The sequence below is a fragment of the Macaca nemestrina genome, chromosome 12 (assembly GCF_043159975.1).
Source record: "Macaca nemestrina isolate mMacNem1 chromosome 12, mMacNem.hap1, whole genome shotgun sequence".
Lineage (NCBI taxonomy): Eukaryota > Metazoa > Chordata > Mammalia > Primates > Cercopithecidae > Macaca > Macaca nemestrina.
Genome location: NC_092136.1, coordinates 133615441 through 133640053, shown reverse-complemented (window position 1 = coordinate 133640053; position 24613 = coordinate 133615441). Strand labels below are relative to the sequence as shown.

General features: G+C 49.7%; 2 protein-coding genes across 4 annotated transcripts in view; one reads left to right on the top strand and one right to left on the bottom strand.

Annotated features, from left to right (window-relative positions):
- Window positions 1-806: 806 nt before the first annotated feature.
- LOC105476155 (VPS26 retromer complex component B) lies at window positions 807-22783 on the bottom strand. The gene is made up of 6 exons (XM_011731821.2): window positions 22561-22783; window positions 13295-13451; window positions 8387-8551; window positions 4967-5142; window positions 2856-2998; window positions 807-2491 (listed from the first exon to the last, which is right to left on the bottom strand). The coding sequence occupies exons 1-6, from the start codon at window positions 22781-22783 to the stop codon at window positions 2345-2347; spliced, it is 1011 nt and encodes a 336-aa protein (XP_011730123.1). The 3' UTR covers window positions 807-2344.
- LOC105476153 (non-SMC condensin II complex subunit D3) overlaps window positions 22675-24613 on the top strand; it is a 72321-nt gene continuing 70382 nt past the window's right edge. Inside the window, exons 1-2 of one of the 3 annotated variants that reach the window (XM_071075860.1) lie at window positions 22675-22809; window positions 23880-24018. In XM_071075860.1, coding sequence (XP_070931961.1) covers window positions 23955-24018 — 64 coding nt within the window. In that variant the 5' untranslated portion in view covers window positions 22675-22809; window positions 23880-23954. Of the gene's footprint in view, window positions 22810-23357; window positions 23800-23879; window positions 24019-24613 lie in introns of those variants that run through there. The other 2 variants (XM_024791078.2, XM_071075861.1) reach the window with 2 other exon arrangements.

The following is a 24613-nucleotide window of genomic DNA, read 5'->3' as shown; positions in this document are numbered from 1 at the left end:
GGCTAATGAAGTATTCATCATTTTCCACCAGGAGCTATACAGGGAGAGCACAGGCACTATGCAGGGAAATCAGGGCGGGGATTTGTCTTTCCCCGAGTGTCAGAGATGGGACCGTGTAAGATGGAAGAGACCACAGAGCTTGGTGGACCATGGGCACAATGCCTCCAAAGCCACGGGGGCTTCCTTTAATCAGAAAGACCATTAAAACAAATGTTCTTATTTTAAAGTACAGCCATTGAAAAGATGACACATTAAGAAACATGTAAACACTGCAGCTGCTTAATTACAAGTTGCACTGCTTGATTTAGTACCTATGCACTCCCAGGTTTGGGGACCTTAAGAGAGGGGGACAGGAGCCTCCCCTCACTTTCACAGTTGGATAGAGAAGGCAAGACTGTGGGTAGAGTAAGAGAAAACAGAAGACCTGGCTTGTGCACAGCGCCTGAGAGAATCAAAGCAAATTCTACCTTCTAGTTCTCCCAGAAGAAAGGTTTAAGATGTTAGGAAGGTTGGAAAATGAACGTGTGTTGTCAGTTGGGAGGCAAAGGAATTGACAAACGCTTCTAGTTAGAACATCAGCTAGGAAACGGAGGCATACAGAGCCTGACCTCATGCTCTGAAAAGGCAAGGAGCCCAGAACCTGCCTCCCTCACCCACTTAAGCCCCAACCTTGATCATCAAGGGCAGCGCATGGGTGGTCCTGTTCCCATGAGGATTGTGCGTCGCACCTGAACACAGGACCCAGCATGGGGGAAACAACCTTGCCTTCCTTGGTTCTGCTGCCCCCAGTCACCCTCCCAGGCTACCCCAAATGCCTCTCCCTCCAGTCTCAGCTCTGATCCATGAGCCCTGTCAAAGGCCTGAGACTGCACTGATCTCAGGAAAACAGGGGTCTTCCTTTCCCACACTAACTGAAAGTGACACAGGAACCAACTCCTAAACTTTCCAAATTACTGAGAACTCCGACTACCAAATACTGTACCTGTTGGCCGGTGGGACCTGCTTGGTCTTTCTATAAAGGGAAGGGAGGCCAATAGGAGAGTAATGCCTGTCATTTCCAGGGGAGGCAGAAAAAGGACGCTAAACAACTTTGCTACCATAGGCCCCAGCGCAGAGCCAGAGAGGGAGAAGTGCTTTCCTCTCTAGCATAACTAGAATACTCACAAGAGTTTTTTATATGTGTTTTTTTAAACACACAATACCAATGGTCCTAAACTTGGGTCAGTCAACTGGTGAAGATGACATATTTGGCAAGCAGAATGATCTGGAAGTGTGGCAGCAGTCTTCTGCCGAGGCCCTGGTCTCCCCTGTGCAACCTATAGGGAGAGGGGTAAAGGGGCTTGGGCATTAGCAAGAACAGCCTTGCCAACGGTTCGAAACTAAACCTCAATTTCCAGAAATGAAATGGAGGGTGAGGAGAGACGAGGGTTCCCTCTCAGCAAGGCGGAGGGATCAAGGCCCCTTCCTGGGATTGCTTCTTAAGGGAAACAGGCCCTCTTGTTAAGGGCTTGTTGGGGCACATGGAGTAATACCTAGAACAGCCCAGACCTTGGGGTTACTGAGTGGAGCGACATGAAGGCAGGCAGTTGCCATGCACTGATCTTCCTTGGTGGCTGGGTTCAGCCTCCTGGGTTCAACACTGCCGCCATCCATGCACGACACTGACCCCAGGGCTTCTCTGTTCCCAAGGCCATTCCACAGGCTTCTGTTCCAGGACATTACTGACAATCCAGAGAGGATGGAGAAGGGAGGTGCCTGGGTCCCAGCAGTGAGTGGCCAGAAGGAGGTGGCCTGTGGGAACTTCAGATCACCACATCCAAGATTCCCAAAGAGGTAGCTTCCCAATCATGAGTCTTCCCCCTGCCATTTAGTGGGGGCTGGCCCAACTCCTGCCACTACCTCAGGGACAGTAGAGGGGAGTACAAGAGGTGACCACCCAGGGCCCTGTTGGCAGCTCAGAATCCCAGGGACATGCTCAGATCCTGTATCAGGAAGCTTGGAGAGCCAGGAGCCAAGGATGCGTGCTCTGTGTTCTCTGCTCTCCCTCCTCTAAGACGCAAGGCAGCCCCGCGAGGAAGGGGCTCGTGTTCCCCAGAGGGGCTGGCTTCCAGGATGCTACCTCTCCTATCCCACATCGGCCACAGAACCCCAAGGAGAGACTGCTTCCCACCCCGAGCCCCCTGGATTCTCCAGAAAAAAGAATTTAAGTCAAAAACATGATTTGTTTTCAGGTTGCAAGTAACGGGTCAACTGAGCCTCACAAGGTCCGCCCCCGCCCCCAGCCGCTGGTATTGGTAGATGGGGGTGCTGGGTGGATGCCCAGCATCTTCTTGGCCCTGGGGGCCTACTGCCTGCAGTTGTTGTCAGACAGCTGGCTGGGGGTCCGCACATCACCCAGGGAGGTGGTGCCCTCGAAGCGCTGTGAGGCGATGGCCGCCTGGTGGGACATGCTCTTCCGTACGATGTCACCCTTCCGCCACAACACCACTTCCTGCAGAATTGAAAGGGGGCAGCGCGACACCTTAGAGGAAGGTATAGGGACAAGTTCCCAGAGGCTCCCAGCTTTGTCCTGGGGAATCTTGGGTAAGGACCTCCTCTGCTTCTCTCTGACCAAAGGCAGCAGCTGCCAGCACCTCCCTGTCCCTGGTGTGGGCCAAAAGGGCAGGTGGTTGCAGGAGCAGGCCCGAGGAAGCAGACTCTAATGCCAAGTGGGGATCCTCATCCTTGTTGTGCAATTGTGGGCGACCTGATGTTCCCACCTCTTGGCAAAAATGGAGCCTGACCTTCCATAGGAAAGACAGCCTCCTGTTCTGTCCCAAGGGCATCGGGGCCTGGAGGAAGAGCCTGGCCCTCACCTGCTGCTTGAAGTAGCGCCGCTCCTCCTCGTCTATCAGCACCAGGTTGAGGTAATAGCGCACAGAGAACTTCTTGTTGATGTCCCGCATGGTGGGCGTGAGCTCATACCCTGCCAGGAAGAGCCGGATCGGGATGGACTCTCCTGCAGGAGGAAGGCAGGAAAAGGTGGCGCACTCTCCCTTATGCACAGCGGGCAAGGTGGCGCACTCTCCCTTATGCACAGCGGGCAGGGTGGCGCACTCTCCCTTATGCACAGCGGGCAGGGTGGCGCACTCTCCCTTATGCACAGCGGGCAGGGTGGCGCACTCTCCCTTATGCACAGCGGGCAGGGTGGCGCACTCTCCCTTATGCACAGCGGGCAGGGTGGCGCACTCTCCCTTATGCACAGCGGGCAGGGTGGCGCACTCTCCCTTATGCACAGCGGGCAGGGTGGCGCACTCTCCCTTATGCACAGCGGGCAGGGTGGCGCACTCTCCCTTATGCACAGCGGGCAGGGTGGCGCACACTCCCTTATGCCAGGTCACTCTGACCCCTGCAGAGATGCCACTGGAGTGCAGCACGGAGCACTTCTGCCTTCTGGGAAGGTGCGCTCGCTCTGCTGCCCAGCAGGGGGCTGAAACAAAAACGTGACTTTCCAATTTCACTCCAGGTCATGTTGCAGCTTCTTATGTCTCCTCCAAAACAGAGAGCAGCTGAGTGGGAACAGCACAGGGGTATTATCAGTATAAGCATGTTGTGATTACATGCAGTATGTTTAGTTTTTGGGTTTTCAAAAGGCAGCTGTCAAAGTCCAGTTAAGTCACCATTTCACCCAGCACTTCTGATGTCATCTTTCTCCATCCTCAGTGTATACCCCCCAAAATACATCCTCCCTCGTGTGTGGACTGGCAGGGTGGCAGGGTGGTCTGGAAAGCAGAACGTCCTCACTATGGCCTCAGTTCTGCATGAACTGCTTTTCTGATTTGTGAGTTAAGTCTGCTGCTTCCTCTGGACCTTCGTTTTCTCATGTGGAAAATTAAGAGAATCGGACGGCATGATACTATAGATCCCTTCCAGCTCTAACATCAGGCCTTTTCTAGTGTCAGTGCAACAAAATTAGGGCAGTAATTCTACCAAGAAAGGCCAAACCTACAATGTGGTCTAAAGCTAAATATAAGCCATCTTATAATTATCTGCTGTTTTACATGGATTCTCAGTGACCCATTTCATTTGTACAGGAAAAATGACAGCTGGCTCTATTTGCACAGCCAGTGACAAAATGGGACATCAGAGAGTGTCAGGAGAGCTTGGTCCCAGCCCTCCAAGGGCCTGGCATGGTAACACCCGAGTGTCCCCAGAGCTGCAGGCAGCTAAATCTGTGGCACTCCTCCTTCCACATAGAACAGCCTGTGGGAGTAAATGGAATAAGCCAAATAAAACCCTGGAAGCACCACGCACTTCGAAATGAAGACAGTCTTCACCATTCCTGAAGAATGGCTAAAGAGCCAATGAAGAATGTAAATGATTGCTTCTTCCAGATAATCATGGTCCCCAAATGACAAAGGGCTTCCAGCTCCACTATCCCAGATGTAACGTTAGCTCCCTGGGACTGGGAGAGGACGCTTCCAGCAAGTTCCAGGGCTATCTGGGCACCTGGTGGTGTTGGCTGAAGTATCTAGTAATGCTCTTTCTACCTGACAAGTGAATTCAGAGAATAAATCGGAGCTAGAACCGAGTCACAGACGGCTGCTGTCCAGGCATCCCTTGCTCCTGAGCAGCAGAGAATGCCAGAATGTCAACAGGAAGAAGTAGAAACCTGTTCAAACCACATCTGCTCAACCTGGACTTTCCAAAGTGACGCTTGAGGTTCGATCTTAAGTACAAGCCCAATATATTATTCAAGTCTAAGCGGAACTTTTCAGGGTGAAGATGGGATAGTAGACTGAAGTTCTACATACTCAGCCTTCCTTTTCTTCCTTATTGGCACCCACGGTGTAAACTGGGAGATTAATAAGTTACAGGTTAAGAGGACATCTTACTTCGACAGTGTAATCCCCTAAGCCCCTTCAGAATTCTGTGCAGGACATGGGAGAAAGGCTGTGGTGGCCGAGGCCTGGGCTTGGAGTCTCACCTCGCACTGGTGCCCCGTCCATGATCTCGTACTTGGCTATCGTGTCGTTCTCGTGGTACACGTTGGGGCCTGTACCCGTCGTTTCTCGCTTGATGATGTCTATCTCCATGTGCTTGATTTTGATTCTCACCAGCAGGAAGTATATCTTCCCTACAATGACATCTTTCAAGTGGTATCTGGGGAACAGAAAGTACAGGAAGATGGTGGTACTGTGGCCGGACCTTTCTGTTTCAGCAGAGCGCACACGCCACGGCCAAGCGTGCTGGTTAAAGGTCCAGTTCCAGGACACGCTCACCCATCACTGCCCGCACGGCTGTGGCTGAACGGGTTCCCAGTGTGGTCTTCACTTGGATTAAAGTAGCTTCTGTCCCTTCCACATCCCACGCAAAGGACGTCTCTCCGGCATGGTACCCGTTCATGTTTGTTCATCTGCTCTATCTCCCCAGCATGCAGCTGCTTTAGTACCTTTTACATTTGTGTTTTTGAAAGATATCCTAATTTATGAGAGTCTAGTCCCGCAAGTGCAGGGACCAGTCTCTCCGTTCCTCTGATCTCCACACAATGTCTTTTGGGAACTGGGCCTGGATGGCTCAAAGCACACAGTTCTGTCTGCTCTAGGCCAACAGGCCAGGCAGCAGCAGTACAGCAAGAAGAGCAAATCACTCTCCGCATCAGCGCCTGCTTTCTGGGCTCTGCCGGCCCAGCCTTGTGAGCTGTTACGAACTGAACCACATTGGGTAGCACTTCCTGACCCTCAAGCTTTTCTCTTTGGGTCAGTCAATAGTCTACATGTGCACAGCCTGTATCAGGCATGAGAGAGAGAGAGTAAAATCTCAAAACCTGATGCTCAGCTCACAGGATAAGAATGCTGGCACAAACATCAGAATTCAGCCTCCTTGTATTACAGGTGAAGAAAAGAAGTTGGAAGAAAAGAGATCATTTCTCTTGGATAACCAGGATGTGAGTAGGGGGTAGAGAAAGGTGGTAAACCCAGGATCCTAGTCCCCAGGCTGGAGTGTTCCCCACTGTTTCACACCACCCTTCTGTGCACAGGCTACAGGAAGATTGCAGACACCTGAGCAAACAGCCTCAGCAAGTTTGCAAAAGCAGCAGGAGAACACCTGTGCCATCTTACAGGTGATGCTTACAGACCATGGATTCAAGATGTTTTCAAACTCCTACAAATCACACATTCCTTTATTCTAAATGTTACATGAAAGCAAAAGCTGCTCCAGGTTTGAGCAGGGAGAGTTAAAACAACAACAAAAACACTGCTTGTGGATAGAAGAAAAGTGGAAGGCCGGAGAGTCTAAGACCCCGGCTCCTCTGCCACCTCACACTTTCTGTGTGTTTGAAACCCACTGACCTGGTCCAAACTCCTCCATCCTTTTACAGATGAGAAGCCGAGGTAGAAAATGTTAGTACCTGCTAACCTCAGCCCAACTTCTTAGTGGTAGAACAGGACCTGGTTCCGAGTCCGGGGTTCTCTGACATAGAAATCAGGCACTGCACACAGAGCAGCCCGCTGTGTGAGGAGAGGTGTGGTCTGGAAGCGTCCCATCCCTGCCTCTCTAGAGCACCTTTTCCACACCAGCTTTGGTCTGGCCTGCACTGCTGACCAGTGGCTGCTTTGAGCTCCTACAGGTGGCACAGCTGCTGGCCTCTGCCTTCACCAGGTGGCCAGGGCAGGAGTGGGTAGGCACTTTGGATGGCTCCTTTCTGGGCAGAACCACAGAGCCCTGAGGCTGTGAGGAGAAAGGGGAAGAGCCTGTTCCCATGCCAGGCCCAGATCAGCCTCCCTCCCACCTTGCCCCACTCTCTGTTCACTGGTGGGCTTAGGCCAGGCAGAGCCAATTCTGGGTCACACTGGTCATTTTCCTGGGGCCCTCTAGGTGCCAGGCCTGCCAGGGGAGAAAAATACACCATTCCTTCAACCCTGTTTCGAGAACCACATGTGTTCCTAGTTTTAAAAAGACCCTTCAAAGGTGAGCCATCTGGTGCAGCTCCCACTGCTCCCAGCCTCCGGATGACAGTGGATCCAGGGGATGCCACAATGAAAATCCTACTTAGAAACTTTGTGGCTTTTGTTTTGTTTTGTTTGAGACGGAGTCTCGTTCTGTCACCCAGGCTGGAGTGCAGTGGTGCCATCTCGGCTCACTGTGAGCTCTGCCTCCCGGGTTCATGCCATTCTCCTGCCTCAGCCTCCCGAGTAGCTGGGACTACAGGTGCCCGCTACGCCTGGCTAAGTTTTTTTGTATTTTTTTAGTGGAGACGGGGTTTCACCATGTTAGCCAGGATGGTCTCAATCTCCTGACCTCGTGATCCACCCGCCTCGGCCTCCCAAAGTGCTGGGATTGTAGGTGTGAGCCACCGCGGCCTGGCGACTTTGTGGCTTTTTTTTATAGCTCTCTGTGAATAGAATACCCTTTTTACTTTTGGATATTTGAGTTCCAAACATTTTCAGGCATATCCTATTCAAAAGAAAGATGCTTTTGAAATATGCTGTCAGAAAGTTTTGTGATTTATTTACAACCAATTATTTTGATGTTTTAACAGTAAACACAGTTTACAAGATACACATCTTCCCAACTTGCCAGTTAAAATACAGTTATTTTAAGACCTTTATAAAAAATACATCAGGGCTGGGCATGGTGGCTCATGCCTGTAGTCCCAGCACTTTGGGAAGCCAAGGCAGGCAGATCACTTAAGTTCAGTAGTTCAAGACCAGCCTGGGAAACATTACAAAACCTTAGATCTACACACACACACACACACGGACACAAATTAGCTGGGTGTGGTGGTGCATGTCTGTGCTCCTAGCTACTTGTAGGGGTGGAGGTGGGAGAAATGCTTGAGTCCAGGAGGTCAAGGCTGCAGTAAGCCATGACTGTGCCACTGCACCCCAGGCTGGGTGACAAAGCAAGACCCCATCTTGAAAAAAAAAATCCAATATTCTTTGCTACAATTCATTTCAGTTCGGGGAGGAAGCAGCAAATCATGGCCAAACTTTGGTTTCCTCGCTTTGATTTCTGAAGACATAGATGGAGGGAACACATGATAATGGAATGGTATTCTGAGATTGTTCTTATCAGTAGCAGGAAACAGCTGAAGCTAGAATTCCAAAACAAATAACCTCAAGTTAGTTTAGCTTGACTTTGAGAGGCATCACAGGATGTTTGACTTAAATACACCACCTTAGTTGAATATAGTTTAGTTTAGGTAAATGAAGTATTTACGTCGTGGTCGGTCCAGCTGCAGCTAGCCTGCCACATACACTCACTGGATTGCTCCCACAGTCTTCCCCCCCGCATGCCACACCAAGCAGTCGAGTCACGGAGAGCCATCAGTTTGCATTTGGATCAAGTCCCGTCTTCACCTCCTTAAATAATCATTTCACAACCTTGGCACTGAGACACTTACTTGGATTTATTGTACTCAAATTCAATGTGCAGACAGTCCTCGATCCCAACCTCCATCTTGATGGAAGAGTTCAGCTCCGGGTATGTGCTGAGTGTGTGAACTACAATGTCCATCTCTTTGACAACATCATTGAGGCGGCGGCTGATGGTAGCTCGAAGGAAATAGCTGTAGGAGATGGAACCGTCATGAATAAACACTCCCATTCTCTAGATGCTACCTAGATATAGGTACCAAATTGGCCCACTTGAGAGAAGCCTGTACAAAGGTTCTTAACCCTTGAGGGCCTTGTATCCCTTTAAGAAGTTATAGACCCTCTTCCAGGGAAAGCTACACGTATGTACCTATACAGAGAACTTTTCAACCACAATTCTAGGGAGTTCAAAGACCCTTCCCCCAAATCCCTTTATGGAGCCCACGTCCCCAGGTCAAGAATCTTGCTGTAAGGGAAAGTTATTTCTCTGCCTTGTACCCCAATCACTTGCTATTCTCGGGCCTTTCATGGCCCTTACCACTACTGACCACGTATTTGTGGACAGGTTTTATTTCATTATCTAACTCCTGGTTTTTGAGGCAAAGGAGTCTGTCCCGTACTTTTATCTTTGCATGTTTGTTCACTGAACAATATTCAATCAATAAACCTTCTTAAAGTGTCCCCATAAACCTTTTTTAAATTAAAAGAGGGGACTAGGAAAGAGAGAAATTAAGTCAGCTATTCATTCTGCAAACATTTATTGAGCTAAGCACTGGGCTAAGCACAGGATGAATAAGATACAGTCTGATGGGAAGCTCACAGTTCACAGAGGGCAGATGGGCGAACAGAGAAATGGCAACACATGGAAAGGGCTAATTGAGATGCTGTGATCCAGTGCTGTGTGGAGGGAGAAAAGGGCAATCCAGAAGAGCAAACCTTATACGCAACAGAGGCAGAGAGGACCTGGTCTGCTGAATAACAAGTCTCTGGCTGAACCTAGGATCCTGGGGGAGGACGTTGCTGTGGAGGGGATGAGAGAGAAGACAGAGACGCAGTCCTGAAGGGTTTAACAAGCTGCCCTCTGTGGCCCGCCAGTGCAGCACTGTCATTCCCAGCACCAGTGCTAACACTCAATGAGGAGGAGCTCTTTAATTGTATTTCCTTCTTCATAAAACATTATTTTAATCTAATCTAATGTAATGTAATAAATTGTATTTTCTTTTAAATAAAACTTAGATAATCCCCACCATCTGTCAAGCATTACCAGATAAAGTTATAAAGATATCCTAACCAGACCAACTACACATTTCGGCTACTATCTGCTGTGTGGCACTGGCTGCTTCTTGGGGATCCTTTCGGTTCACCTCAGTAATCTTCATCACACTGCCTAAGACATCTGTTCCTAGCCCTCTTCTAACTGCTCAGGCTCCCGAGACTCCCCATCCCGCTGTCTGGGAAGACACTGACCTTTACTCCACTAAGAATTTGAAGGCCTTCCCAGTCAAGGCTTACAATGTGCTCCTTTTTCTGCTTTGTTCCTCACTTAGGGCCTAAACATGTCTCTGCATCTTCACCCATCCTCTCTCCAACAGCACCTCTCCCTCTCAAGACCTCTCCTCCCCACTCCATCACAGGAACTCTCCATGTGGATGCAGTGAAATCAGGAAAGGAGAGCTTTAAGAATCCTGCTGCCTGGGCACACCTGATACGTGATTGCCCTGGAAAGGGACACAGGCATTCGCATTTTGAAAAGCTTCCCACATGATTTTCTAATGTGGAAGCTTTGGTCCAGCATCTGGATCCTTCTACATATTCTGATTTCCCCGAGATCATCAATCTCCCTCTAGCTAAAGGTTTTGTCCTCTGAGCTGATTGAAAAAATTGGTTTCCAAAGTCACCAATCCCAAGAACCCTCTCCAGGCCTTACCCTCTTGACCTACCATACTTTCCCTTTCTTTCTTCAGAGACAACTGTCACAAGGCAGGCTCTGCACCAACGGCTGAGGCTTCTCCACGAACCACTCCTCCCAACCCCTTGCTTCTGTCTCCACCACCCAACAGAAACCGCTCGCCTCGAGTCAGTAACCCACGGCCTCCCAGGTGCCAAATCCAGCAGCCCTTGATTCTGCGTCCCGTGAAATACGTCTTCCTTGAAACACTCTTCCCGTGGTTCCGCAGGGGCGCTGCCCTGATTCACCCCCTCTCCTCCTCCTGCCATCCCCCAGTGTGTCCTGGTTCTCCTCTCCCTGTGCTCCCTTTCTTCAAAAACACATCAGTTATGACCTCTGAGCAGATCAGTCCTGACCGCACATTTCTAAGTGTCCCCTCTGTCCTTAGTGCCAGGTTTGCACTTCCAATTGTCTGGTAAACTTTTATGCTTTCTCTATTTTGCCAGTACGTCAGCCTGCCCTCTAGAGCTGGATGAATCACCCTATCTCCAGATCATTTCTTCCTCCTGAGAGCCCTCTGTCTCCATCTGCATGCCTCCACTCACTGGTAATCTCTTGGTAATAACTAAGACAGGATAGTTATCTTAACCAAAAACTTACTCAGTTCCTACTTCTAGCCTGACACGTCTGATCTCTGAGGACTGGTGGTTGGGAAGAATGAAAGATGACTTGTGGTTGCTTCTTTGGGATGGAATAGAGGCTATTTACAGTCTCTTTAGGGCCCAGACCTCTTGTGAGAACAGCCACTTTCTCTCTCTTCCCATTACAGCCACCAAAACCATACTCTGAGGACCTCACAGTAGCCTTCTGATAGTTTTGTCTCTACACTTTTCCCATCCACCAAATGCTACATATGGACTCTAATCTTCCAAAATAACCTTTTCCCTGCCTAAAGACAAAAAAGAGGTCCACAATAATCTTTTCATGTTTTCCCTCTGCCTGTGTAATAAGAAAAAGCTTTTAATCTGGAAGTTATATCTTTAAACCCACCTCAACTAATTTTCCCATCTTTATCTCCTCTCTTTCACAACATGAATCCTAAAGTCTTCACATGATTGGACATTAACACTTCTATTTTATTGTGGCAAAATACACGTAACATAAAATTTACCACTTTAACCATTTTTAATTATACAGTTCAGTGGCATTAATGATATTCATATTGTTGTGCAAACATCACCATCGGTCTCCAGAACTTTTCCACCTTCCACCACTGAAACTCTACTCATTAAACACCAGCCCCCATTTCCTCCTCCCCTCAGCCCTGGGCCTCTACCTTTCTACTTTCTGTCTCTATGAATTTGACTGCTCTGGGTACCTCATATATACAGAATCAGACAGTATTTGTCCTTTTGTGACTGGCTTGTTTCCCATAGCATAATGTCCTTTTGGTTCACCCACGCTGTAGCATAGGACAGAATGTCCTTCCTTTTGAAGGCTATGTAATAGTCCACTGTATGGACAAAACACATTTCCTTTATCCATTCACCCACTGATGGACATTTGGGTTGTTTCTACCTTTTGGTTATTGTGAATAATGCTGCTGTGAATGTGGGTGTACAAACATCCGTTCAAGATCCTGTTTTCCATTTTTTGGATCCAGAAGTGGATCCAAAATGGAATCGCTAGATCATGTGGTAATTCTGTTTAATTTTTCAAGGCACTGTTTTCAACACCTTTCTTTCTGCCGTACAAACACTTAAGACAAATCGACTGCAAAAGAAAAAAAAAATTAAATAATAAATCCCTCGGTCAAACTTAAATGATGAGTAGATAATCCTCGCTGTTGCTGCATTCTCTGGGTGCAATTATGAAACACTGTCTTTACTGGGTGTAACGTCAGTCTTACACCCCTCTGCAAAGATTTGTTTTCTTCTTTTAAAAAAATTAAAAAAAATTTTTGTCTGGTAGAGATGGGGTCTCAATATGTTGCCCAGGCTGGTGTTGAATTCCTGGCCGAAGTGCCAGGATTACAGGCGTGAGCCACCACCTCGGCAAAGATTTAAAACGAGCCTTCCCTCTTCTGATGCAAGAAGGGAGGACAGAGAAAGAAAAGAAGTTAAAGGTCTTCCTGCGGTGTGTACCATCCTAAACTCAGGTACTCGGGTGAGGAGACGAGCTGATCTTATGAGACGGTATCGAGACCTGGAATCAGGTGTTCAGAGCGACACGGGAGACTGCTTTATCCCAGTAGATCACATAACCTCAAGGTTACACCTAACAGTCTACATCTGCTGTGGATTCTTTTCACCCAAGAGACCTCGGCATCAGTCCCTGTTCTCAGAGTTTCCAACACTGTGACAGTGAAAACAATCCATGAACCTATGTGTCAGCATTTTAAGAATTTTATTTTCTTATCACCCCAAAAGAAGGGGACATCTAGAATTAGAATCCAAATCTATTGCCCACTTTTGAAGTGAGAAAGCTGAGTTACAGAGCTGAAGATGACACTGCAGCTGTGTGGCAGAGCTGGACAGCAGGTCAGGATCTCCCGACACCCAGCCAGCAGGAGTGTGCTGGGGGTGGCTGACTGCCGAACTTTCAGAAATTTTATGAGCTGGCTGTTAAACACAGCAATTATTTAAATTTAAATTATGTAAACTCACAATTAAATGAGTCCTATTAAACACAAAGGTAAGACATGCTAAAATCTCATCACTTCCTATTTTCCGGCCCTTTACAACACTCTCTGCTCTTGAGGGCATGAGTCTCCGGACGATGATAACAGCACATCTCTCCCACCTCTACCTTTAGGAACGTTAGGTAGCTTCAAGTTGGCCGCGGTGGGGCTACTTACACTACAGAAACTGACACATGCTACAGACTAGGGGCACTTTCCTCCTAGAAGGCCCACGGTTAATGGTTTACCAGCACGCTCCAGCTCACAACACTCTTCCTTCTCAGGACCCCTGTGAAGGAACAGCCTCAGGTCCTCGTCCACAGGGGGCAGGTTCTAGGGCACGGTGGGGAACCAGCAGACATAACTTACCGTAGCTTCACATTCTGCCCCGTGTAGGACTCATACGGCTTCTCCACGTGGGTAAATTCAAAGTCGAAGGCCTGCGACTGGGTGATCTCTCCAGGCCGGGCCAGGTCCTTCACCAGGGACACAAATTCATGGTGGTTCCCGCGATCGTAGTAGAGTTCTGGTGAGACAGAGCAATGCCCTTCTTTATCAGGCCCTGAGCTACGCCGGGCTAAGTAAGGGGGCTCTGGTTTGGAGGCATCGCTTTTCGGAAGGACCTCCCTGCAGAACAGACCCCTTCTAGCTTTGTTTCTTTGACCTTTGCTCTTTCACTCCCTCCTTCTTCTCCAAAGGCTCTTCTGTCTTACATAGTGAAGTCCCGTGGCAGAAAAGGAACCCAAAATAATCCTGCTCCAAGACACTTGGACACCATCTTTAATAAGGGACAAGTCATGGAAGCCAATATAAGAAATGCCACACTTCTTTAAACAGCATTTAACACTTCCAACTTCTGAAAGGACATAGCTATTTAATCATATCATCCTTATAATAAAAATCTTCTGAGACGGCTAAGACAGGTCTTATCACCCCAATTTAAAAATGATGGAAACCCAGGTACAGCATGGTTAACTGACTGGCCTGGAGTTGCAGAGCTGGCTGCAGAGCTGAGACTAGAGCAGGTCTCCTTCTAGACTGCATCTATTTCTATCAGCTGCTATAATGCAGGTCATGACACAACCTACTTCACAAGGCTCTGTGTGAAGTAGCAGGGGTGATATAGGTAGAAGACTTAGAACAGTACCTAGTACACAGCAAACACCCAGAAACCACATTACTAGCTGCTGTTATTACTCCAAAAGGAAGGCATGTGGCCAATCGAACATGGACACTTTCATGTGATTCCCTCCACTGAAATCAGGGAGTGTCAAACTTCAGTGTGCATCAGAGTCACTGAGAGGGCTGGTTAGCACACAGATCGCTGGGACCCACCCTAGTGTTTCTGATTCAGGGGTCTGAGGTGGGGCCTGAGAACTGACATTTCTAATAAGCTCCCCAGGACTGCTGCTACCACACTTGGAGAAGCATTGCTCTAAATTTATCCTCTTCGGGAAACAGTTCTGGTATTTGTCGATGATAAGTTCATGCCACCCATTTGTCCTATATTATTTTATGTTTGCTTATATTCTATTGAAGTTTTGCTATATACTGGTCTCCCCCACTCCCACTTTGGACTGCAGGCCCTTTAAAGATAAGGCCCACATCCCCAGCTCCCTGGTGGGCCTGCAGAAGTGAACCTGGCCCTGCAGAAGTGAGCTTTGTTTTGTTTGTTTTTTGAGACAGAGTCTTGCTCTGTCGCCCAGGCTGGAGTGCAGTAGCGTGATCTCGACTCACTGCAACCCCCGCCTCCTGGGTTCAAGCAATTCTCCTGCCTCAGCCTCCCAAATAGCTGAGACTGACGGGCTGACTCGCCACCAGGTCCAGCTAATTTTTCTGTATTTTTAGTAAGACGGGGTTTCACCGTGTTAGCCAGGATGGTCTTGTTCTCCTGACCTCGTGATCTGCCCGCCTAGGCCTCCCAAAGTGCTGGGATTACAGGCGTGAGCCACCGTGCCCGGCCGAGGTAAGCTCTTAATATTGCCTGTGGCTATGCATGGCAACATTACAGTTCAAGCCACCACGCCTCAAGGGTTCTGTATTCGAGTCCCGCGCTAGACTGCAACTTGCAGCAGGGCAGGTGAATCGGGAACACAGAGCAGGCAGAGCACACTCACTGCCTCTGTTGTTTGCTGCTTGGGGAGGACAAGGCAAGTCCACAGATTGGAGTCTGTGGGATCCCACACTAGTGATGACAATTCTGTATGAATTCACTATGTATTGTGCGCCTGTGGCTTGTGGCTGACTTCCCGTGTAACTACAATCAGCCACAGTCTTTTATTACAAACAATGACCTTCCCTTCCAAACACTCAGTGGTTTCCACAGTAGGCAGCATTCTGGTTAGTGAGTGATAATCCACAAAGCATCAGAGTGGGAGGTGGCAGTTCCAAACTATGGGGGGAAAGTGAGCAATCCAGTAATTGTGCCCCCCAATAAAAGTCAGAAGTGCACAACAGGTGGAAGCGGAGCTGCGGCCAGCCCCAGGGACGGGGACTCCTCTGCTTACTCTGGTTGCATGAGTCCTGGTTGACGGTGTTGGCTTCCACGTGGAAACCGAAACCTTGACTTGGGAACCTGGTATCTCAGTTTCTAAGTACTAGATTCTGGCCATAGTTTCAGGGGACAGAAGCAGGCAGAGCAAGGTCCCAATGTCCAGAATCAGTGGTCAGAGTCAAGAGGAAGAGGAGAAGAAAAGGATGGAAAAATACACAAATGTGATCACATAGCCCAAAGGCAACATCAGAAATAAACAAAACAGAGCAGGCATAGAGAGCACTCAGGCTGCCAGCATTGTGGAGCCCAGCAACAGTGCAGAAGGTTCCTCCGGCCCCAGCAGGGGACCTGGAGCAGAAGAAGTCATTCCTTGCATAGCATCATGTTCTCCCTAGTGCCTTTCCTCCGGGACACACATTCATATCAGCTCTGACATCAAATGTCATGGAAGAGTGGTCAGTGTGCAGTCAGAGCAGGGCTGGCCCAGCCTTCTAAATCTGTCCTTTATAAGCCGTCTGCAATATGTCTGCAAACACTGTGGGGCAAAGGGGCAGACACAGCGGTGCTTCCTATTTGCCAGAAAGTTTGGTTTCCTCTTGCAAAAATTAAATCAAATATCCAAGGCTGTTCTCACAAGAGGTCTGGGCCCTAAAGAGACTGTAAATAGCCTCTATTCCATCCCAAAGAAGCAACCACAAGTCATCTTTCATTCTTCCCAACCACCAGTCCTCAGAGATCAGATGTGTCAGGCTAGAAGTAGGAACTGAGTAAGTTTTTGGTTAAGATAACTATCCTGTCTTTGGTTTCCTTCTCAGTCCAACAGGAGGAAATAACTTTTGTACTCAGGATGTTTTCATGGTGAAACTTGCCACCAACAGTTGAGAAGTGAATTTGCCATTCTGGAAGGAAACGGAGCCAGCTTTGCATCACAGGTAACTCATGACAGCTGCCCTGAGCTTTGCTGCTTGGATGAGGCCATGTTTAGTCTAGGCCTTGTGCAGTTTTAGAAGAAACGTAAGTCAGCAAAGCGTAAAAAGACCTCCAAAGACCAGGCGTAGTGGCTCATGCCTGTAATCCCAGCACTTTGGGAGGCCAAGGCAGGTGGATAATGAGGTCAGGATTGAGACCAGCCTGGCCAAGATGGTGAAACCCTGTCACTACTAAAAATACACAAATTAGCCAGACGCGGTGGTGGGCGTCCGTAATCCCAGCTACTCAGGAGGTTGAGGCAGGAGAATCGCTTGAATCCGGGAGGCGGACGTTGCGGTGAGCTGAGAATGCGCCACTGCACTCTAGCCTGGGCGACAGAGCAAGACTCCATCTCAACAACAAAACAAAACCCTCCAAAGAGCCTCCTCTCCATCGGACCCTCCCAGCCACTGTCTGCTGGCTGGTCACTGTCGGGATTCGTGCTTGCCACACCCTACTCCTGTCTGCCAACCCTGGGAAACCTGCAAGCACTGGCACCTCTGGGCGGCCCACACCTTGCCAGCCACAGCTCTGCTCCAGTCCCACCAGCAGCTTGTTAAGGAGGCCAGAATCAATCCATCTCATCTTAATGTGCCTTTTACTTAGTGTTTCAAGGGCTAATGAATTAAAACACAGAAATCCCCTGGAGTTTTCAAAAGTATAGGCTTGAACCTTAAAAAAAAAAATCCAGATGATGTCTGTTGGCTTTGGAGTACAGGGATGTTCCTGTCTGCCCTCCTCCGCATGTCTGACCTTCGAATTACGTTTGGTTTATTTAACCCCATTAGTCTCCAAGGCGGCCCAGGTCTGCTTTCTAACCTTCACCGGTGCTCCCCAAAGGATTCCAGCTCAACAGTGGTCTCTTCTTCTCACAAGTACAGCTTTTCCTTGCAGTGATCCTCATAGACTACTGCATCTTTCTAAAACCGTGGGCCATTAGGGTGACTAGGTCTTAGACCTTTCTATCCTATGGGCCTGACCCGAGAGATGCTCTCACCACATTTGCTGGCACTGTGAGAACACAGACCAAGCCACTGGAGAAGTGTCCTAGGCACAGGAAGGATCCCAGTGTGGCTCAACAACTTGCAGAGGATTACAGAAAAACGTCCACCACATAAGGGAATGAATAAGGTCTTACAGTCTCAGGGGGCAATGCTCAAACTGCCATATCTGAGCAGTGATGCAGGACCAAATGGACCAGATGTCTGACAACCACGTTCTCACATGCAAGGGGAAATCAGTTTCAACTTGGCACAGCAGAGTGTGCGGAGAGAAAGATGTAAAGGCAGGTAAACTGACATCAGCTTTAATGCTTCCTTATCCCAGTTCCCCCAGTGAGGATGCAGCCCCAGTGGGGACACGCCAGCTGGGGAGTCACCGAGTTCTGAGTGGCCTTGATGGACAGCTACATGTTGCTCATCAGTGCCTCCTCCGTAACAAAGGCAGGAAGCTCAGCCGCTCAACCACCAGAGCAAACCTGAATTCTGTCTTTCTTTCATTAAAATAACTGTTGCTTATCTGGGAAGAGATGAGGGAAAAAAAACAAAAAACAAAGAATAGTTTTTGTAAATTCTTAGATCTAACCAATATATCCATTTGACAAATATTTACTAGGCAGCTTCTACGTGCTAGCCACTGCACTAACTATGGGCTGAAGGCAGTCCCTGGATCTCAGGTGCTCAGAAATTAGTAAGAAAGACAGACAAGTTGAAAAAAAAGTCGCAACCTTGTCATACCCTGCTTGAAAAGAGGTATTAATGAGGCCTCTGGAAGAACAGTGGAGGAAGCACTTAAGTCGGCCTGGGGAAGTCGGAGAAGACGTTCTGATGGATGTGATGTTAGCTTTGAAGGAGTAAGAGCTTGCGTGGAAGGTTAGTTATATCTTGCAGAAAGATGTTACTACACAAAGGGAAAATACCAAGATTCTAGAAGAAAAGGATAGTTTCTGGAACCTACAAGTGGTGAGAGTGAAGGGCTAGGGGGAGACAACACTGGAAAGAGAGGCAGGGCCAGAGCAGGAGGGATGTGGATATACTTTCCCCCATTAACCAATAGGGAGGCGAGAAGAATTTTAAGAAAGGACTGACAATGATAGAACTGCCTTTAAGAAACTTCATCCTCACAGAAAATGACCTGAAAGGGGAGGAAGACAAAGGCAGGAAGACCAGTTAGGAAGCTGCTACATACAGAAAACAAAAGGCAGTGGCATTGAGAATAGAGAGGAGACCGCTGGTTTGAGATATACTGCAGAGCTAGCAGAGAAGGCCAAAACTTAGCAGCCAACTGCATGTGTGGGAGGAGAAGCCAATACTTCAAAATGACTTCTAGATTTCTGAGGCTAAATGATCCCAGGTGACATAGGCCGAAATGGGAGAAAAGGAGAAGCAGTAGGGCTGTGGCTGGGACAGAGGCAGAGAGAGGGGTCTGTGTTTGCATGTGTTTCTGAGGCACCTGTGGGGTATCCCAGGGGACATGTCTAGCAGACAGCTGGAAAGACGTGTGAAACTCGGAAGAGAGGTCGGGTCAGGACAAAGAAACAGTCTGGGAGTCATCAGAATATAATTCATGGGGCTCAGCACGGTGACTCATGTATGTAATCCCAGCACTCTGGGAGGCCAAGGCAGGAGGATCGCTTGAGTTCCAGATCAGCCTGGGCAATAAAGAAAGACACTGTCTCTACATAAAATTTAAAAACTTAGCTGGGTGTGGTGGCATGCACCTGTAGTCTCGGCTACTTGGGAGGCAGAGATGGGAGGATTGCTTGAGCCCAGGAGGTTGAGGCTGCAGTGAGCCGTGATCATGGCACTGTACTCTAGCCTGGGTGATGGAGTGAGACCGTGTCTCAAAAATGGTTTTAAATATAAAATAAAGAAAATAAGTCATCGGTACAGATGAGACTGCCACAGCAAGTGATAGGATAAAAGTGACACCTCTGCCTGCCTGCCTCCAAATCAACAAGGAAGAGGGACAGAGCTCAGTGCTATCAACTTGATTACTGCCATATGCCACCCCCGCCAGCCAGACCTCAGAACAGACTGAAGTTCCACCCATTTCACACGTAATCAAAGAATGCAATGAAGGAGAAAACCACACAACCGCAACTTCAGCAAACTCACTCACTAGCCTTGCTCTGGTGCCCCAAGTTCAGTTCACAATGACTGACATAGGTGTATGACACAAATACTTCACAACATGCTTCTTTCGGGGAACCAGAAAGATAAGAAGAGGAATATAAGAGTCTAAGAAAAGTCACTCTGTGCTTCCAAATAGCCTGGTACATCTTTACTCCCTGTCAATGTGTGCATTTAGGAACACAAACTCCCTTTTACATCAAATAGAACTACAAAGGTTATTCTAATGCCTTGTTCTTGATCAAGAAATACATTCCAAAGCCAAACAAGAAGAAACATATTGTCCATCATTCTGTGTTATTCTATTTCCACGCCCTTATGTAACCATGGATAATTGTGCGTGAACAATATACTTCAGCACAAAGCTGGGATTGGTTCCATCTACAATACCAACTGAGACTGGCCCATGTGGTCAAAGTAAGAGATTTAAGGCAAAGGGTTGAAACATGCACTCCCTATCAGTAGACAGGGCGATCTTATTCAGGTAAAACAGGTATAGGAGGAAGAGCAGCAAGCCAGTGAGTGATAACTCAATTTGTGAAATGGAAACATTTTACTACATCGACTACCATAATTTTATAAAGGAACCCTCTACAAGGGTCATGCATGATCCCCTGGCATGCCCAACATTCTCACCAAGTGATTTTATTTTCCTTGCTTGACAGCTGAGAAAGCCGAGGCCCAGAGAGTGGCTAAATTCCCCCAAAGTCTCATGGTCACTTCAACCCAGGGTGCCCAAGGGCCCAGGAACAGTTACCAGTGGAAGCAACAAAAGGTTCTGAGAAAATTCAGCAGGGATGATGGATGTCTCGGGAGTAAGGAGTTAGACAAGAAATCAGGTGGGGCAGGCACAGCAAGCAGCTTCTTCAACTCCCTTTCATTTAGACCAGAGGAAGGCCTTGACACCATTCGTAGAACAGCTCATTTCACACTGTCTGGGGCAGAAGACATTCTGGATTATCTTTCACATACTGGCAAGGTACCACCACCTGGGAGTGATGGTGTAGACACAGATTAAACATGCTTGTCAACACTATTATTATGGAGCCAAAGAATCAATGCAATAACTTTAAAACTGCTACTAAAAAATACCCTTTCTCAGTAGGCAAGGATTTCTCGACTAGTTACTATGCTTAGCATAATATGCTTCGGACTCATCCTGTTTATCCCAGGGTTCTTTATTAGAGATGATTTTACCCTCCAGGGGATATAAAGCAGTATCTCAAGACATTTCTGTGGTCACGAGTCGGGGATGCTACGGTTGTCTCCTCAGTAGAGGCTAGGAATGCTGCTAAACATCGAGGACAACGTGCCAAACGACGCCAGACATCACAGTGCTGCTGCTGAGGAACCTTGCCATCTACCCCACCACTGGACCCTGAAGCAGGAAAGCAGAAGGCATGGAACTCACCCTTCAGCCCCTTTTCTGGTACACTAACAGGCCTTTCATATTCTGGCTTTAAAATGACGACAAAGAGCTTCCTATAGGATCAGTCAGTCTTCAACCCGATTTCATGTTCTTAAACACCAGAGGCAAAATGCTTGAGGCTGAGCAGTGAATGCAAGAGCCAGGCCACAAGGCCTCCTTTTCCCAGGGTTTCCCCTACCTGTGTCTCAGTGTTTCCTGACTCTGAAAAGGAGACGGCAAATTCTTTGCTAAACTCTCAGGATATGAGAGAGAGTTTAACAAAGATTCCCCAAGGAAGTCTCTAAAAACAGTTATGCATGCAGTGTGTGGTATAGGTATGGATTCTCTACCAGAGCTGTGTAGCTCACAGAGTATTTACTGTGATTCTACTCCTAACCTAATGACAAAAACACGTATTTTAAAAGTACCCACGCATTTTAATAATACACAAGAGTCTAAATAAGGCTTAGAATTGGAGATAACCCAGTCTTGACTGGGAGCTCCCCAAATCCCTTTACTATTACTGCCTTTTACTGTCTAGTTCTTATTTGTTTATTTGTTTATTTTTTTGAGACAGGGTCTTGCTGGTTGTCACCCAGGCTGGAGTGCTGTGGTGTCATTACAGCTCACTGCTGCCTGCAACTCCTGGGTTCAAGCAATCCTCCCATCTTAGCCTCCCGAGAAGCTAGGACTACAGGTATGCCACCAAGCCCAGCTAACTAGGAAAATTTTTTTGGGGGTAGAGACAGGTCTTGCTATATTGCCCAGGCTGGTCTCCAACTCCTGGCCTCAAGCAATCCTCCCACTTCAGCCTTCCAAAATGCTGGGATTGCAGGCATCAGCCACTGTGTCTGGCGCTGTCTAGTTCTAATGACTAATAATCATATTTAAAGCATTGAGAAACTCTGATCACTTAATTGTGGTTTTTGGAAACACCATTTCTTTGTCTTTAAAGAGAAAATGTGGTAACTGAAAACTCGCATTCTAATAAAGAAGTCTAAGAAACGCAGCCTAGGTAGTCAGATTTAGACTGAAGATTACGGGTCTTCTTTCTGGAAACATGTACAAGCATAGGTAGTTCAGGGTTGAGGTGAGGTAAGAGAGAACTGGTTAGCTCTCACACACCACATCTGAAGAGAAAAACGGGTTGGTGGGGGCGCCGGGAAGTGGGGCTCGGTGGACCAGCCTCACCAGCCTCACTTTCCGTCTGGCAGTTGCAGATGACCGGGTGATGGGAGAGCCAGTATTGGCAGAGTGGTCTCCCCCTAACAAACCCACCTGCAGGCTATGGCCAGAGCACCTCACTCAGATCCTGGGGACAAGAAGCAAAGCCAAGTGCACGCTGGAGACAATGGGGAGAACCCATAGGCAAGGCACCCATCCCACGAGGCACAGCAGGGTGCTTCCTCCCGCCCTCACCGTCCCCATCTCCCTGGCAGCGCGCTGTCACCTTTGGCAGGAGGACAGCAACGCAGGGGGAGTCGCCCACGGGCGGGACTTGTAGCTGAACCCCAGGCCTCAGACTGCAGTTGACAAGCGACTGTGACAGGCCTCGCCGGAGCCGGGCCCTGAATCACCCTGCTCCCCGGCCGGCTGTCGGCGCTGGGGGACGGGGTCCCCGGGGTCGACTCACCGATCTGCCCGATGAACTCGATTTTGATGCCCTGGTGCTCCAGCCGCTTGTTGGGGTTCTTGAGGGCAAGGCTCACCTTCCCGGAGACAGTCTCCCCGTCGTAGAAGAGGAAATATTTCTCCTTCTTCCCGTCCTCCGTCTTGTGCTCGGCCCGCTTCCTACTCTCCGCATCGTTCAGAAGGATTTCCACCTCCACGCTCTGCCCGAAGCCGAAGAAGCTCATTGCACCGCCGGGCCGGGCGGGTCTCGGTAAGGACCGCTCCCTCGCACCGGGGCGCGGGCTGCCCTAGGTAAGGAAGGCCAGAGGGCCCTATGCGCGAGCGCGCTCGGCCGCCGCGGCGCTGCCTGGCTCTGCCGCTGCCGCCGGGCAGTGGGCGCCCACCGACAGCCGGCTCCACGGGGGAGGGGCACGGCCGGGGGAGGCAGGCGGCTGCGGGCTGCGGCGCCCGAGCAGCAATGCACCGAGGAGCAGTGCCCTGCGCCGAGCCAGTCCCAGCCAGTCCAGCAGCCGGTGGCAGTGGGCGGGCGAGGGTCGGCCGTGCAATGCTGCGGGGGGGCAGCCGCACAGGGCCGGGTGGGGTCCAGCGCCGAGCAGCGCTGAGAGCTGCCCAGCCTCCGGCGGTGCAACCCACCGAGGCGCTTCGGCGGCTCCGGGCGGGGGAGGGGGCGGGCGAGCTCCAGCCCGGATGCGCTGGAGCAGCGGCGCGCATGCGCACCCCCTATCTCCGCTCCTGGGCCTCCCGGCCTCCAGGAGGACAGCTCGCTGCGCAGGCGCAGGGAGAGCGCGGCCGGCGCTCCCGCCGTCGGCATGGCAGCTGCTACTTCGCTGGGACAGGCTCTGGGCCCACGCGTGCCCGCAGTCCACAGAACTGCAGTCGTCTTCTCGGAGTGCTTGCGGCTACTTTCCCTTATTGCTTTAGCTCGATACACGTTGGGCTGCCTTTCACATTCGGATATTACGCGGTTCCAGTGCTGTCTGACGGGAAAGGCAGCCCTTTGACACGCACGCGAAATGTCGCCTGACGAGGGCAAAGGTGACAGTTACCACCGGAAGTACCCTGTCTCTGATACCCTTTAGATTCCCCCACTGAAGAAAAACGAAGCGGGAAAAACGCTGTTAGGGTTTAACTCAGGCCCTGGCTCCTTGAACGAATTAGCGGAAAAGTCACCCGCAGGAGCCTTGTTTGGCTTCCACTTTTCGGCCCGCCCAGTTCTCTGAGCGTGCGGCGGACGACGCAGGTGATTGGTTGAGCGAATGGAAACGGCTGGGTGCGGTGATTGGCCGGTGGGAAATTCTGTACGTTGTGATTGGTCCGCAGGAACGACTCGGCGCGCGCGCGGGAGCGAGCTTTGAAAGTTGAGCACGGCGGCGGCGAGCCGGTGGCCTGGGGATCATGGTGGCGCTGCGGGGCCTTGGTAGCGGCCTGCAGCCGTGGTGTCCGCTGGATCTTAGACTCGGTGAGCAGACGCAGCCGCGAGGCCCTGGGGCCAGGGCGGGGGTCCTTTGCGTCCCCGACGACGCCTAAGCCCGGGCCGTGGTGCGGGTGGGGGCGGGGTGGGGGCGCCCGGCTGTCGGCGGTGCCTGGGGTGCCCAGGGCCGTGCCACGCCAGGATTGCGGCCAGCCAGGTTTCCCGTGGGGGTTCAAGCCGGCCAGGCCACCCTTAGAATAAGCGAATGTTGGCCAGTCTCTTCTAGCGTTTGTGCATCTGTTTTCTCGGCCTTCCCCTTCTTCCTGTGCACCTCTTCGTGCACCTATCTATTCTTACCTATTCAGATGGTTTTAAATTGCAAATCTTTTTCTTCGGCCAGACTTATTTCTTGAACTTCATGTTCATAGGTTCAACTGGATGTCTCACATGCAGACATCATCACACGTCACATGAGTGAAAATGGGATTCCCAAAGCCTGCTAATGGCACTATCCAAGCCACCAACCCAGGAGTCATGGCATTTCTGCTTCCCCTTTCATGCCTGCCACCACTGTCCTGCCTCCGAGGTGTCTCAGGGCCGACCCGCTCCATTCCTGGTGCTACTGCCTTCATCATAGTCAGCC